We start from the raw sequence: 16,329 nt of genomic DNA on the forward strand, positions 1-16,329 counted from the left end.
TGTTTAAATCAAAATTCACCGTGACTGAGGTAGGCCCTTCTTTCCAAGGTCAATCCTCACTCGCTCACCAACATGGCGATAGATCTCCACGAGAGAGCTCATGGCTCCATCACGCACCTACAATCAAATCATTTCAATCAATTGTTATCAGGGATACGCATGTCCACATACATAGCAAGCAAGGGGGGTTTAATGCGGGTATGTACAAAGCAGGAGTCAGATGTCTTAAGCCATATTTTTTCAATGCAAGGACAAGCGGTAGAAAATGGATGGATGGAAGCACTTCTTAGCTACAATAACCTAACTTTGCCAGTGAAAGTGTTTGGGTACCTGACTTGTGGGGTCTCCCAACAGGTGACAAATGTGAGGAACTATTTTGTTAAGGGTCAGGCTCTGAGATCCAAACCTGAAAGTACATTTATAGATGCGCTTTTTTTATGTGAAAATATGACAACCGTTGCACATATTGTGTGACAAACATTTTTAGAGAATAAATAATATTCTATCAAGAATTGTTTTGGTTCTTTTTTTTTCATCTAAAGATGGTGACGATGTGTTTGCGTCCAAACATGCACTGCTTTACAGCTTTAATGGTTCACATGCAAATACTGAATGATTTATTCATGAGAGCTTACACGTTTAAGGTGGCGATGAGAAGGAGGCAGAGTCCTTCTCTGGTCCGGTTGTTCTTATGTTTAAATCCTCCAATCATTCGCTCCCAAACATACTGATGATGCATCAATCAAATATTCATGTTACAATTGAATCATAGTTGTCACTTTAGTACAGGGGTCACCAACCTTTTTGAAAGCAAGAGCTACTTCTTGGGTACTGATTAATGCGAAGGGCTACCATTTTGATACACACTTAAATAAATTGCCAGAAATAGCCAATTTGCTCAATTTACCTTTAACTCTATGTTATTATTAATAATTAATGATATTTACAGTTAATTGAACGGTTTAAAAGAAGAGAAAACACGAAAAAAATGACAATTAAATTTTGAAACATAGTTTATCTTCAATTTCGAATCTTTAAAATTCTAAATTCAACCGAAAAAAAGAAGACAAAAACTTAAAAAAATAATTTATGGAACATCATTAGTAATTGTTCCTGATTAAGATTAATTTTAGAATTTTGATGACATGTTTTAAATATGTTAAAATCCAATCTACACTTTGTTAGAATATATAACAAATTGGACCAAGCTATATTTCTAACAAATATATTTAGATTTTCCAGAACAAAATTTTTAAAATAAATTCAAAAGACTTTGAAATAAGATTTAAATTTGATTCTACAGATTTTCTAGATTTGCCAGAATAATTTTTTTTTATTTTAATCATAATAAGTTTGAAGAAATATTTCACAAATATTCTTCGTCGAAAAAACAGAAGCTAAAATTAAGAATTAAATTACAATTTATGTATTTTTATTTACAACTAAAACAAAAAATTTACTTAAATTGATTTAAATTGTCAGGAAAGAAGAGGAAGGAATTGAAAAGGTAAAAAGGTATATGTGTTTAAAAATCCTAAAATAATTTTTAAGGTTGTATTTTTTCTCTAAATTTGTCTTTCTGAAAGTTATAAGAAGCAAAGTAAAAAAAAATAATGAATTTATTTAAACAAGTGAAGACCAAGTCTTTAAAATATTTTCTTGGATTTTCAAATTCTATTTGAGTTTTGTCTCTCTTAGAATTAAAAATGTCGGGCAAAGCGAGACCAGCTTGCTAGTAAATAAATACAATTTAAAAAAATAGATGCAGCTCACTGGTAAGTGCTGCCATTTGAGCTATTTTTAGAACAGGCCGGCGGGCTACTCATCTGGTCCTTACGGGCTACCTGGTGCCCGCGGGCACCGCGTTGGTGACCCCTGCTTTAGTATATGCATGGTCATGTTTTATTTTCCACCTGTGGGTTGGCAGCCTGGTCCATGATCTTGAGTAACAGTGCTTGGTCCTGGTCCCGGACTTGGTCCTTGGCATCTCCCAGACGATCTATTAAGCTGGGGAGAACTGAAGAGAGAAAATTGTTATTATTCATACTTAGTCATATAACTATTACAACTTTTTATGTCAAATAACTCACCTGTACCAACCTGCATCCTGAATCTCTCCTGTAGTCTGCTGACTAACGCCGACAGTATGTCCATCCCTGACAATACCACCTAAACCACACAAAATCAACATAAAAACACTATAATTATCTTTAGCAAGCAGACTGGGGACAGTGAAAATAGACTAAAATAGTAGTGAACATAACAACAACAATACTAAAAAAAAATGTCATCTTATAGTACAAGAGCTGAGAGATTGCAATAAAATGCATTATGGGTAATTACATAAATACAGTGAGTCTTCTCGCAATATAATCAAAATAAATGATTTCAATGACTTCAGAGTATACACAGATTACTACCGTAATTTCCGGACTATAAGCCGCACCTGACTATAAGCCGCACCAGCTAAATTTAGGGGAAAATACAGATTGTTCCATATATAAGCCGCACCCGACTATAAGCCGCAGGGTTTTGATGTGTAATTAGCGTAGTATATAGGGGTTCCTGCTACCAGGGAGGGGATTGTCGGGACAGAGATGACTGTTTGGGAACGCAAAGCGTCCCATTTATTAACAATAAATCTTTCAATCATTCAATCAAACTTTCACATCTTTGACATGGCGAACAGCATTCGTGCAGAGTACAAATAATACAACGGTGCAAAGTAATACAAAATGCTCGCCTGTACGTTATCAAAATAACCAGCCTACCGGTATATGAAAAGTCAGTCTTTAATCATTGTGTCATCGTCTTCCTCCTGCGTACTAAAATCACCCAAATCCTCTTCGTCTGTGTCGGAGAAGAACAGGCCGTATATAAGCCGCACCCTTGTATAAGCCGCAGGGACCAGAACGAGGGGAAAAAGTAGCGGCTTATAGTCCGGAAATTACGGTATTTATTGAGCCAATTGATTCGAGATGTATTCAAAGCTTCAATGCATGCTTCAACGCCACTTGATGGTCAAATGTATGATTACAAACATCTGTATCTTCATTACATAATTAATGTGTGATGTTGCGTCTCTTATGGCAGGAGGAAATGACCATGAATCACAATAAATGGCTGACCGAATGGTTTTAAAGATTAAAGATACCAATGATTGTTTGCTACTTAAATTAACACAGTGTAATAAAATATGTTTTATGTGTTATATAGTTGTGTTTGTATTTTGCCAACGTGGTAGAATCATATGATATGGCAGCTTCTGTAATGTTTTCTGTCACCTTGAGGAAATGGCATCAAGAGAAAAGTGACAATATGCAGAACAGAGATGATTTAGTTATTTTTTATTTAGGTTTCAAGCGATTCTTTTTTCTTTCTTTTTTGACAAAACCTTTCCATCATCCAGCTGCTCATTTCTTGTGGCTGGTTAAAAAAAAAAAAAATTCATACAGAATGCGTTACTTTATTAAATATAATGTTTACCATGATAAACACATTCGAGACCTGATGTTGCCGAGAATTGAACCGATGTCATGTGGGATAAAAGGTGTATGCACTACTACAACTTAGCTACCGTAATTTCCGGACTATAAGCCGCTACTTTTTCCCCTCGTTCTGGTCCCTGCGGCTTATACAAGGGTGCGGCTTATATACGGCCTGTTCTTCTCCGACACCGACGAAGAGGATTTGGGTGGTTTTAGTACGCAGGAGGAAGACGATGACACAATGATTAAAGACTGACTTTTCTTATACCGGTAGGCTGGTTATTTTGATAACGTACAGGCGAGCACTTTGTATTACTTTGCACCGTTGTATTATTTGTACTCTGCACGAATGCTGTTCGCCATGTCAAAGATGTGAAAGTTTGATTGAATGATTGAAAGATTTATTGTTAATAAATGGGACGCTTTGCGTTCCCAAACAGTCATCTCTGTCCCGACAATCCCCTCCGTGGTAGCAGGAACCCCTATATACTACGCTAATTACACATCAAAACCCTGCGGCTTATAGTCGGGTGCGGCTTATATATGGAGCAATCTGTATTTTCCCCTAAATTTAGCTGGTGCGGCTTATAGTCAGGTGCGGCTTATAGTCCGGAAATTACGGTATTTAATATTCATAAGAAAGCTGTAACCGGTTTGGTTTACGTTTGCCGTCATTCTTTCATTCTATTGGCATTTTAAAAACTATTTGTATTCTCTATCCAGATTCCGAACTGACCACAACTCCTAAAAGCCCACATTCTAATGGAGCTTGGGCGGTTTAGGAGTCGTCTAACCTCTTGGCAAAATCTGAGCCGCGTCCCAAAACAGCAACGTGGTACAGGCGGGCAGCAAACCTGAACCGCGTCCGAAAGTGGTCACGTAGTACACCCTGGCAGCATCATTTCCACTTCCTCCCCTACATGAAACAAGCCTCCATACCATTCCTTCATTCCTTAACACACGCTTCGAAGCCTCTGCACATTTGGTCCCATCACTGCTAGATATTAGTACCTGACCATATTTGATATACTATAGGCAGCCAGTACTTATTGTCAAAATTAAAAATGCTTCCAATATATCAAAAAGTCTCAATTCTAACTCCTACAATATATGAAAATGTACAAAAATAACACCATGTGTCAATAACCGTCCGTCTACACTACTACATATCAAGTAATGATGAAGTTCATGGGTTCTTTGGCTCTTTGAAGGGAGACAGATTTCAAAGAGCCATGCCTTTGAAAGAAACATTCAAAAATAGACTGGCTTGTTATCGTAGTTCTTTTTTTTTTAAACCGTTTATCCATCCATCCATTTTCTACTGCTTGCCCTTTTGGGGTCGCGGGGGGGTGCTGGAGCCTATCTTAGCTGCATTCGGGCGGAAGGCGGGGTACACCCTGGACAAGTCGCCACCTCATCGCAGTGCCAACACAGATAGACAGACTACATTCACACACTAGGGACCATTTAGTGTTGCCAATCAACCTATCCCAGGTCATTATTGAAAAAAAAATGTAATCAAGGAAACAATTTAAGGTGTGATTCAGAATAATTGAAATTTTAACAAACATTGCTTTATTGGTAGAAAATGGAAATTATTCTGAAATATTTATTAATTAATTCTTAGTTTTGTTTTCATTGTAAAAATTCCTTAAGGTGGCGCAATAATCCCCATTGATACTAGGGATGTCCGATAATGGCTTTTTGCCGATATCCGATATTCCGATATTGTCCAACTCTTTAATTACCGATACCGATATTAACCGATATATGCAGTCGTGGAATTAACACATTATTATGCCTAATTTGGACAACCAGGTATGGTGAAGATAAGGTACTTTTTTTAAAAATTAGTAAAATAAGATAAATTAAAAACATTTTCTTGAATAAAAAAGAAAGTACAACAATATAAAAACAGTTACATAGAAACTAGTAATGAATGAAAATTAGTCAAATTAACTGTTAAAGGTTAGTACTATTAGTGGAGCAGCAGCACGCACAATCATGTGTGCTTACGGACTGTATCCCTTGCAGACTGTATTGATTTATATTGATATATAATGTAGGAAGCAGAATATTAATAACAGAAAGAAACAACCCTTTTGTGTGAATGAGTGTAAATGGGGAAGGGAGGTTTTTTGGGTTGGTGCACTAATTGTAAGTGTATCTTGTGTTTTTTATGTTGATTTAATTAAAAAAAAACAAAAAAAAAACGATACCGATAATTAAAAAAAACGATACCGATAAATAAAAAATAAAAAACTTTGTAGCACGAGAGCATTTCAAAAATATAAAAACACAAATAAGTAAGAATAAAAAGTATCCATCCATCTATTAATCTATATCTGGATTCATAAAGTATAAATAAAACCAAAATGGAAATGTAGGACAATTTAAATATTGAACAAACAAATAAATGCATAAAATAAAATGTTTTAAATAAAATTTCAAAGTGAATCGAAATGCTGCTAATTTTTTTGGACCCTGACTCATTTTCTAGTCTAGTCACCAGTTGAATTGGCAATTGTCGACGTTGTATATGTATTTGCATAAAAACTGCTTCTAAACGAATGTCTCGGAACTGTGAATCGGTTTTCATCGTTCACTTAGATCAGGGGTGTCAACGGTACGGCACGAGGGCCCAATCAGGCCCGCCAACAGGTTTCCTCCGGCCCACGAGATGAGTTTGCCAAGTATAAAAATTAGCTGAAATTTATGAACGAAAGAAACTGCTGTTTCTAAATGTGTCCACTGGATGTCGCCAGAGCAATTGTTTGTGTCCCCGACCACACGCATGACTTAAGAGGGGGCGGAGCTATGTTAGGATAGAGGCAACACTTCTACCTACTTACGCTGCTTATTAGTGATCGTATTCAAATTGATCACCTGTGCATCTTGTGTTGTATTTATGTCTGGGGACACACTTTATGGGCGAACATAAATATTATGAAATAATATGTATCCCCTTCTTACTTCGTGTGATAAATGAAATGAGTACAAATTCACAAGTTTTGTTTTCGACGACGCTACATATGTACAGAATAAAGCCCAGGATGTCAGTACATTAGTTGAGGAAAATTAGTAAATTAAATTAATTTAATCTTCTGATAGATCACAAATTAACACCAATGGGAGCACTTTAAAACTCTGCCAGACTCAATTCCTTTTATTTCACTAACATTATCACATAATTTATTCAGAAAAGTATAAATAACAACTAATGACGATAGAATACAATTAACTGCAACATGTAAGTGTAAAAAAAACATTATGATTTGTACATTTTCTGAATGTGATTGGTCTAATATTGAACAAAAAAACAATCTGAAGTTATCTTTATTTTTAAGTTATCATGCTTGGGAATAATGTTCCTCCATGTGGCCCCTGAGCTAAAATGAGTTTGACACCCCTGACTTAGACCATGTATGTTAATTCAATAAAGAGGCCTCCATACTGACTCCTTGTGGCATACACGAGTATTTACACATGTGACGTCATCCGTCTATGGCATATCAACAATACTCTCACTTCCAGTAGATTTACTAAGACCACCTTACAGAATTTAACACAATGTAAAATATGTAATCGTGTTGAAGTGTTTTTATACTAACACCACATTGTTGAAAATACCAACTAAACTACACAAACCAACACAAAATCACCCAAACGTTATTAAACAAGCAGACTAGAGACAGTAAAACATACTAAAATAGTACTGAATAGAACACAATAACATAAAATATCTCCTAGCACAAAAGCTAGAAGTATTCAATGCAATGCAATGCATTGTGGGTAATAGACTAAATACAGTCTTATTGCAATTGAATCCAAATAAATGATTTTTTATGACTTTGAAGCACATATTCATTGCTATTCCTTTCATTTAGGGAGCTAAAAGTGGTAAGTGAGACACAACCCTGACTGAGGTTGGTAGTCACATGGGACTAATACGCTGAAGTGACCGACTACTAATAGATTTCCTTGTCTTGGGGAGCCTGGAATGCTCAATGAACGCGTAGTGAGAGCAGTCCTGCTATCACCATAACAACACTTCCGCACCTCCTGGCCGGTATCGGTTAGGTTCTGGTGCAATTTTTGGAACCAACTACACATTGATGTGATAATACAACTCCCGTGGACGACACCGCTAGGAATACTGACCCCTTGTGGCCGATAGTAACACCATGCAGGTCTAATCCGTGCAGCATTCAGTTCAGTTTCAGTTTATTTAGAAAGTGCATTAGGGATGGGCGATACCACACTTTTAGGATTCGATACGATACCGATACTTTTTCTTGCATTTTCATCGATACCGATACCAATAATTTCTTATTGGTTATTTTTTGTCAGTCAAAAATATTATTACTATTGTTATTATTTAAGACAAATCACAAGACAAATACAGACCATTTATACCACATTTATTATGGTCAATATATAATAAAAGTAAAATGAAAATAAATAACATATATATGAAAAATAAATTAAATATTATATATAATAATAACTATATATTATATAGTGCGATGAGGTGGTGACTTGTCCAGGGTGCACCCCGCCTTCCACCCGATTGTAGCTGAGATAGGCTCCAGCGCCCCCGCGACCCCAAAGGGAATAAGCGGTAGAAAATGGATGGATGGATGGATGGATATATTATATATAATAATAATTAAATATTAGGGCTTTCCAATTAACAGTCAAATCCGAATTTCAAGAAGCTGCAGTTACTTTTTAAAGTTTGTTATATAATTAGCAATTAATGAAATATGAAATAGGCTAATGTTTTCGAAATGTAAGAAATCATGTTACAGATTAAAACCAAAATCACATTCAATCTATATTAATATATTCAAGATTTTCTTGAAAAAAATAAAACTGTAATGCAAAGATGAAGAATCTCCAAATTGTATCTCTTTCTTACCTTGTTTTAAATACTCAAGCAATTTTCAACTAACAGTAAATTCCCCTGTGTGGAAATTATTTGAATTTAGGATAATAATTTAAACAAAAATATGCAGTAAACATTACTAAAAAAAACAAACAACAATGCCTGTTTTAAGTCAACAATTGGACAACACTGGATATGCCTGGCTGCATCGCTGTCGGCTGGCTGTGTGTGTGTTGCACGTTGACCACGCTCATTGGCTGTCTCCTGTCACGTGACTGGGCCAGCTCTATACTCTGCCAGGTACAGGGGTGTCCCAGCACATAGGAAGTTAAGTAAGTCATCAAAAACATCTGAAAGTGATGCTTGCACCCCCCACACGCCCTTTTTTGGTTTATATCGATACTATTTTCAGAAAAGTGATGCCAAATGAGTAGCGTGTGAGTATCGATATATCGATACCACAGGATCGATACGCACATCCCTAAAGTGCATATGATACAATGTGATGGATCACTTGTGTCATTACAGCACATCTGAAAAGGAGTAGGACCAAGCTGAGCTTATTTAATCCTACTCCTTTTCATACCAAAGCAATTTTATCCAATGTCCTTGTTCTCTGTAACAGAACACTGAATAAATAAATAATATACCATAGTAAGCAAGCAAATATTAAATACATAAATAATCTTTGTCTCATAAAGAAAGGGTTCAAGATGTTCATCATAATTCTTGTTGTGTGTACTTTGTGTGTACTCGTAGTTTGAACAGTCTCTTAAACTGAATCATATTTGTGCTTTGTTTCATTTCTTTGCTAAATCTATTCCATCATTTAATTCCACATTCAGATGTAATAAAGGTTTTAAGTGTTGTACGAGCATACAAATGTTTTAAATTAGAATTTCCTCTGAGGTTATATTTCTACTCTTCTGTTGAGGAGAATTGTTGTACATTCTTGGCTAGCAGGTTATAATTTACTTTGTACATCATTTTAGCTGTTTGCAAATGCACCAAATCGTTGATTTTCAATAATTGTGATTTAATAAATAAAGTGTTTGTATGTTCTCTATATCCAACATTATGTATTATTATAATTGATCTTTTTTGTAACACCGCACATTTGTAGTTGTTTCCCATATTTCTACACAACAACTCAGATATGTTGTCCTTCACCTTGCTATATCAAATTATTTCAATGAAGATCACCATACTTTATAAAGATGATCATTAAATTACTTTAACGCGTTTCATTTTATACTCCACCCACCAAACGACTGACATTATAATGCAGCCATTCCTGCGCTTCTCTTCAGCTGATACAAGAAACAGGGTCTGAACGTGTCCACCATTATGAGGATGGATGTCATTCAACCTACAAACATGACAGATGGCACAAATCGTGACATGTATTCTCTAAGGCAGGGGTCACCAACCTTTTTGAAAGCAAGAGCTACTTCTTGGGTACTGATTAATGCGAAGGGCTACCAGTTTGATACACACTTAAATAAATTGCCAGAAATAGCCAATTTGCTCAATTTACCTTTAACTCTATGTTATTATTAATAATTAATGATATTTACACTTAATTGAACGGTTTAAAAGAGGAGAAAAAAACGAAAAAAATTACAATTAAATTTTGAAACATAGTTTATCTTCAATTTCGACTCTTTAAAATTCAAAATTCAACCGAAAAAAAGAAGAGAAAAACTTAAAAAAAAGAATTTATGGAACATCATGAGTCATTCTTCCTGATTAAGATTAATTTTAGAATTTTGATGACATGTTTTAAATAGGTTAAAATCCAATCTACACTTTGTTAGAATATATAACAAATTGGACCAAGCTATATTTCTAACAAAGACAAATCATTATTTCTTCTAGATTTTCCAGAACAAAAATTTTAAAATAAATTCAAAAGACTTTGAAATAAGATTTAAATTTGATTCTACAGATTTTCTAGATTTGCCAGAATAATTTTTTTGAATTTTAATCATAATAAGTTTGAAGAAATATTTCACAAATATTCTTCGTCGACAAAACAGAAGCTAAAATGAAGAATTAAATTTAAAAATGTATTTATTATTCTTTACGATAAAAAATAAAAAATTGAACATTGATTTAAATTGTCAGGAAAGAAGAGGAAGGAATTTAAAAGGTAAAAAGGTATATGTGTTTAAAAATCCTAAAATCATTTTTAAGGTTGTATTTTTTCTCTAAAATTGTCTTTCTGAAAGTTATAAGAAGCAAAGTAAAAGAATTCATGACTTTATTTAAACAAGTCAAGACCAAGTCTTTAAAATATTTTCTTGGATTTTCAAATTCGATTTGAGTTTTGTCTCTCTTAGAATTAAAAATGTCGGGCAAAGCGAGACCAGCTTGCTAGTAAATAAATACAATTTAAAAAATAGAGGCAGCTCACTCTTAAGTGCTGCTATTTGAGCTATTTTTAGAACAGGCCAGCGGGCTACTCATCTGGTCCTTACGGGCTACCTGGTGCCCGCGGGCACCGCGTTGGTGACCCCTGCTCTAAGGCTATGTCTACACTAAGCCGGATAACCCCTTAAACGAATAATCATTTAGCCTAAGCCCCGTTTCAGCCACACTAAACCAGCGTTTAAGGTTCCCCTTCTCGGACAATTTTTTACACAGGTAAGTGCGCCGTTAATTTCTTGCATCTCCGGCTCTTAGCTTTTAATGGACTCATTGATCGTTTACAAACTGAGTTCAGAGAGGAAGTGATGTCAGAAAGAACACGCCACAGCCCGCTTCATAATAAAGCGGTTTCATAACACGGAGCTAACCACTAGCAATATGGAGGTAAGTCATCCAAACATACCCGTGTTTCTCCTTCCTCTACATGTACAGACGCTTGTAGAAATCACACATGAATACCTTAAGAGAAAGCCATTGCAGCTATTTGGGATACAACACTTCTCAGACGGCAAGAGAACTTTCCAATGTCCAGGTCAGCTGTGATTCTACTTACCGAAAAAACTTTGTCCATTTGTCGAAGGAGAGACAACGAGACTAACTATGGAAAACAGCAAATGCTTTTGGACTGGCAAAGCAGACTATATCAGTTGTTGTCCGCCATGCATGTCGCAGACTCAAGGTCTAGGTCCAGAGTATATAAAGTCACCAAAAAGGAAAGGACAATGAAGGTGAAGGCAAAAGAGCGAGGAGTGTCCTGACCAGATATCTAGATCCCTAGATTGATTGATGTCAAATGTTCTTTGTCACATTGTTTACTTTTGTGTCCAATAAAGATTTTAATAATTTATGTGTCCATATATTAGTCGCACCTGACTATAAGCCGCAGCTATATATGTTGTGAAATTTGTTACTTACACATAAATCTTTATTTACATACCTTAATCGTTTCCAAACAGCGTCTGTAATACGGCAGTAAAACGGCTGATCTAACAAAACAGAAGTCGTCGTCATGGACCCACTAGCTGCGCAAGCTAGCTCGCCAATTTGCTAAACAGACTCAATAACTCCACGGTGACGTTTTGGTGAATTTACTGAGGATTTTGTGAAACTGGAAGCAATGCAAAAAGAATGCCATTGTAGGTTAATAATGCTAACACAGACGTGTTAGCAGATTAGCTGATGACGAAATTAGCTTGATTACCTCCCACCTCCAAAGACATGCACCTGGGGATAGGTTGATTGGCAACACAGAACATCAGTTTCCACACTTCTATTAGCCCCGGGTACAGTGGACCCGGACATCTTATATGTAATAGAAATGTGTAGGGGGGTGTATGGTGTCCATCAATCCATCCATTTTCTACCGCTTGTCCCTTTTGGGGTCGCGGGGGGTGCTGGAGCCTATCTCAGCTGCATTCGGGCGGAAGGCGGCGTACACCCATACTTGCCAACCTTGAGACCTCTGAATTTGGGAGATTGGGGGGGGTTGGTGGTAGCGGGGGTGTATATTGTAGCCCGGAAGAGTTAGGGCTGCAAGGGATTCTGGGTATTTGTTCTGTTGTGTTTATGTTGTGTTACTGTGCGGATGTTCTCCCGAAATGTGTTTGTCATTCTTGTTTGGTGTGGGTTCACAGTGTGGCACATATTTGTAACAGTGTTAAAGTTGTTTATACGGCCACCCTCAGTGTGGCCTGTATGGCTGTTGATCAAGTATGTCTTGCAGTCTGCAGAAGCCGCATACAACATGTGACTGGGCCGGCAAGCTGTTTGAATGGTGAAAAAGCGGACGCGACGACAGGTTGTAGAGGACGCTAAAGGCAGTGCCATCCCGGCACGCCCTTAATATTGTTGTCCGGGTGAAAATCAGGAGAAATTTGGGAGAATGGTTGCCCCAGGAGATTTTCGGGAGGGGCACTGAAATTCCGGAGTCTCCCGGGAAAATCAGGAGGGTTGACAAGTATGGGTACACCCTGGACAAGTCGCCACCTCATCGCAGGGCCAACACAGATAGACAGACAACGTTCACACAATAGAGCAGTGGTTCTTAACCTGTGTTCGATGGAACCCTAGGGGTTCGGTGAGTCGGGCTCAGGGGTTCGGCGGAGGTCAAGACACACCCGACTCATCGTGTAAATAAAAACTTCTCCCTATCGGCGCATTACGGATACGGCAACAGCAGAAGTCACACTGATTTGCAGGACTGTGTTGGTTTTGTTCTTTGAACAAGGTTCATTTTGTGCACCAGTAAAAAAACATGGTAACAATTTAGTATGGGGAACATATTCACCATTAATTAGTTGCTTATTAACATGCAAATTAGTAACATATTGGCTCTTAACTAGTCATTATTAAGTACTGCTAACCCTAACCCTCTAACCCCAACCCCTTATTCGGCATGGCCTTATCATAACCCTAACCCTAACCAAATAACTCTAAATTAAGTCTTTTTTACTTAGAATATGTTCCCCATACTAAAGTGTTACCAAAAACATATAACTTTGTCTTGAATTTGCAAAAAAAAAACATTTTATTTTTCACTAAAGAAGGGTTTGGTGAATGCGCATATGAAACTGGTGGGGTTCGGTACCTCCAACAAGGTTAAGAACCACTGCACTAGAGCCAATTTAGTGTTGCCAATCAACCTATCCCCAGGTGCATGTCTTTGGAGGTGGGAGGGGCCTATCCCCAGGTGCATGTCTTTGGAGGTGGGAGGGGCCTATCCCCAGGTGCATGTCTTTGGAGGTGGGAGGAAGCCAGAGTACCCTGAGGGAACCTTTCTTCACAGAAAATGAGCTAAAGTCAGTGAGTCTCTGTATGAAAAATTAATTAATTGTATCATTTTTATTTTAACAGAAAATGAAAACGGGTCCCACAGACCCGAACACCACACAAGGGATAGCCATTGTGTGTGCGTGTGTGTGTGTGTGGACACGGATAAGGTTAGGGGGGATTTACCCTGGATTAGTGTCAACAGGGCCTAAAACTGACCTTAAAGTTGCTGGAGTTGACCCAGGAGCTGGCGACCGTCTCCACAATCCTGTCCAGCACTCCTTGGTCCTGCTCCAGCCCGGGGCACTTGTCCTCTTGCAGGATTAGCGCGACCAGTTCCTGGCCCACCTGGAGCCTCTTGCTCAGGTCCTTGAGCATCACCTGCTCCAGCAGACACTCCGCCGCCATGGCCGCTTCCTCCTCCTCTTCCTCCGCCATGGAGGGCAACTCGGGAGGAGTGCGAGCAGAATGCCAGCAGGCTCCCTCGGATCTTGTCCCTTGGTCCGGGGTGTAAGCTGGTTATGGGTTTAAGGAAGCACCGCCATTATCATAAAGTCCCAACCATCCTGTCCACTTAAGCACACAGCAAACATCTCAGTTAGCATACCGGGGTTAAGACTTCATGTAAGCAATGGACGTCAATAATAAAGCAATACCCCTGTAACCATTAGAAAGTCAACTTTAATGACATGAATGTATGTTTGCTTAAAGGCGGGAACACGCGGCCACTATTTGTCATTGATAGTCTGTTTGGCCGCTAGCTCGCCTGCTAGCACGTCCGCTAAGCAGGTGGTCCCAGCCGGCCATGGCCGAGTTGGCGCTTTAGCTCGCCTCTGGCGTGACTTTGCGAAAGGACGTGTGGCGCCTTTTTTGTGTGTGAATGATTAACTATTATTAATATTCATGTTCAAAATTCACTCACCAGATGAAGCAAAGTCTAGAAGTGGCGACGCTGCTTCGGTCCGCGGCTTCCGTTCACTCACATTGCAGCCCGGCAAATACTATTAGCACACATCGAAGTGTACTTCGTTAAAAATATATATTTACTATTTGCATGTGTACGAGTCCTCGGCCGCGTATTGTCGTAAGATAAGCTATTAAACGCAGATGACCATTGGGTAAATACGTCAACGTATGACCCTCATCGTGTGCCGTAGAGCAGCAATCCCCAAGCAGGATATCAGATTAACATTTTTTGAGCCAAGGCACTTTTTATTTTCATAGAAAAATTCCAGAGGCTCACCACCAGCAGAACTCATTACAAAATGAAACTCAGTAGCCGATATTGACAATAAAAAGTCGTTGTCGCAATTGTTAGATATGGCTTTAAACTACAGATGTAAAAGCAAAAATTATTGGTATCGGTTTTTTTATTATCGGTATCGTTTTTTTTGTTTTTTTATTAAATCCACATAAAAAACACAAGATACACTTACAATTAGTGCACCAACCCAAAAAACCTCCCTCCCCCATTTACACTCATTCACACAAAAGGGTTGTTTCTTTCTGTTATTAATATTCTGCTTCCTACATTATATATCAATAAATATTAGGGATGTCCGATAATGGCTTTTTGCCAATATCCGATATGCCGTTATTGTCCAACTCTTTAATTACCGATACCGATATATACAGTCGTGGAATTAACACATTATTATGCCTAATTTGGACAACCAGGTATGGTGAAGATAAGGTACTTTTTAAAAAAATGAATAAAATAAAATAAGATAAATACATTAAAAACATTTTCTTGAATATAAAAGAAAGTAAAACAATATAAAAACAGTTACATAGAAACTAGTAATGAATGAAAATTTGTCAAATTAACTGTTAAAGGTTAGTACTATTAGTGGAGCAGCAGCACGCACAATCATGTGTGCTTACGGACTGTATCCCTTGCAGACTGTATTGATATATATTGATATATAATGTAGGAACCTTGCAGACTGTATTGATATATATTGATATATAATGTAGGAACCAGAATATTAATAACAGAAAGAAACAACCCTTTTGTGTGAATGAGTGTAAATGGGGTGGGTTGGTGCACTAATTGTAAGTGTATCTTGTGTTTTTTATGTGGATTTAATAAATTTAAAAAAACGATACTGATAATAAAAAAAACGATACCAATTATTTCCGATATTACATTTTAACGCATTTATCGGACATCTCTAATATATATCAATACAGTCTGCAAGGGATACAGTCCGTAAGCACACATGATTGTGCGTGCTGCTGCTCCACTAATAGTACTAACCTTTAACACTTCATTTGACTCATTTTCATTAATTACTAGTTTCTATGTAACAGTTTTTGAATTGTTTAACTTTCTTTTTTATTCAAGAAAATGTTTTTAATTTAGTTATCTTATTTTATTAATTTTTTTAAAAAGGACCTTATCTTCACCATACCTGGTTGTCCAAATTAGGCATAATAATGTGTTAATTCCACGACTGTATATATCTGTATTGGCTGATATCGGTATCTGTAATTAAAGAGTTGGACAATATCGGAATATCGGATATCGGCAAAAAGCCATTATCGGACATCCCTAATGTGCAGTGATGTTTTCTAATGACTGTAAGTCTTCAACTATACAAAGTATTTCAATGGTTGGAATCTGCACTTTTGCATATTTTAGTGACTAGTGTTGTCCCGATGCCAATATTATTTCGATACTTTTCTAAATAAAAGGGACTGGAAAAAATTGCATTATTGGCTTTATTTTAACAAAAAATCTTAGGGTGTGGC

General features: G+C 37.2%; 1 protein-coding gene and 1 non-coding gene across 9 annotated transcripts in view; one reads left to right on the forward strand and one right to left on the reverse strand.

Annotated features, from left to right (window-relative positions):
- LOC133646544 (CLIP-associating protein 1-B-like) overlaps nucleotides 1-14,728 on the reverse strand; it is a 50,913-nt gene extending 36,185 nt beyond the window's left edge. For all 8 annotated transcript variants that reach the window (XM_062042048.1, XM_062042016.1, XM_062042034.1 and 5 more), the window contains exons 1-7: nucleotides 14,498-14,728; nucleotides 13,795-14,090; nucleotides 2,091-2,169; nucleotides 1,914-2,017; nucleotides 636-727; nucleotides 331-406; nucleotides 20-117 (exon numbers count right to left, since the gene is read on the reverse strand). In XM_062042048.1, the coding sequence (XP_061898032.1) occupies nucleotides 20-117; nucleotides 331-406; nucleotides 636-727; nucleotides 1,914-2,017; nucleotides 2,091-2,169; nucleotides 13,795-14,013 (668 nt within the window). In that variant the 5' untranslated portion in view covers nucleotides 14,014-14,090; nucleotides 14,498-14,728. The remainder of the gene's footprint in view (nucleotides 1-19; nucleotides 118-330; nucleotides 407-635; nucleotides 728-1,913; nucleotides 2,018-2,090; nucleotides 2,170-13,794; nucleotides 14,091-14,497) is intronic.
- On the forward strand, nucleotides 7,463-7,591 carry LOC133661152 (U4atac minor spliceosomal RNA). The gene has a single exon (XR_009827907.1). It is a non-coding gene; the product is annotated as a U4atac minor spliceosomal RNA (small nuclear RNA).
- Nucleotides 14,729-16,329: the final 1,601 nt, after the last annotated feature.

The sequence above is a fragment of the Entelurus aequoreus genome, linkage group LG01 (assembly GCF_033978785.1).
Source record: "Entelurus aequoreus isolate RoL-2023_Sb linkage group LG01, RoL_Eaeq_v1.1, whole genome shotgun sequence".
Taxonomy (NCBI): Eukaryota; Metazoa; Chordata; class Actinopteri; order Syngnathiformes; family Syngnathidae; genus Entelurus; species Entelurus aequoreus.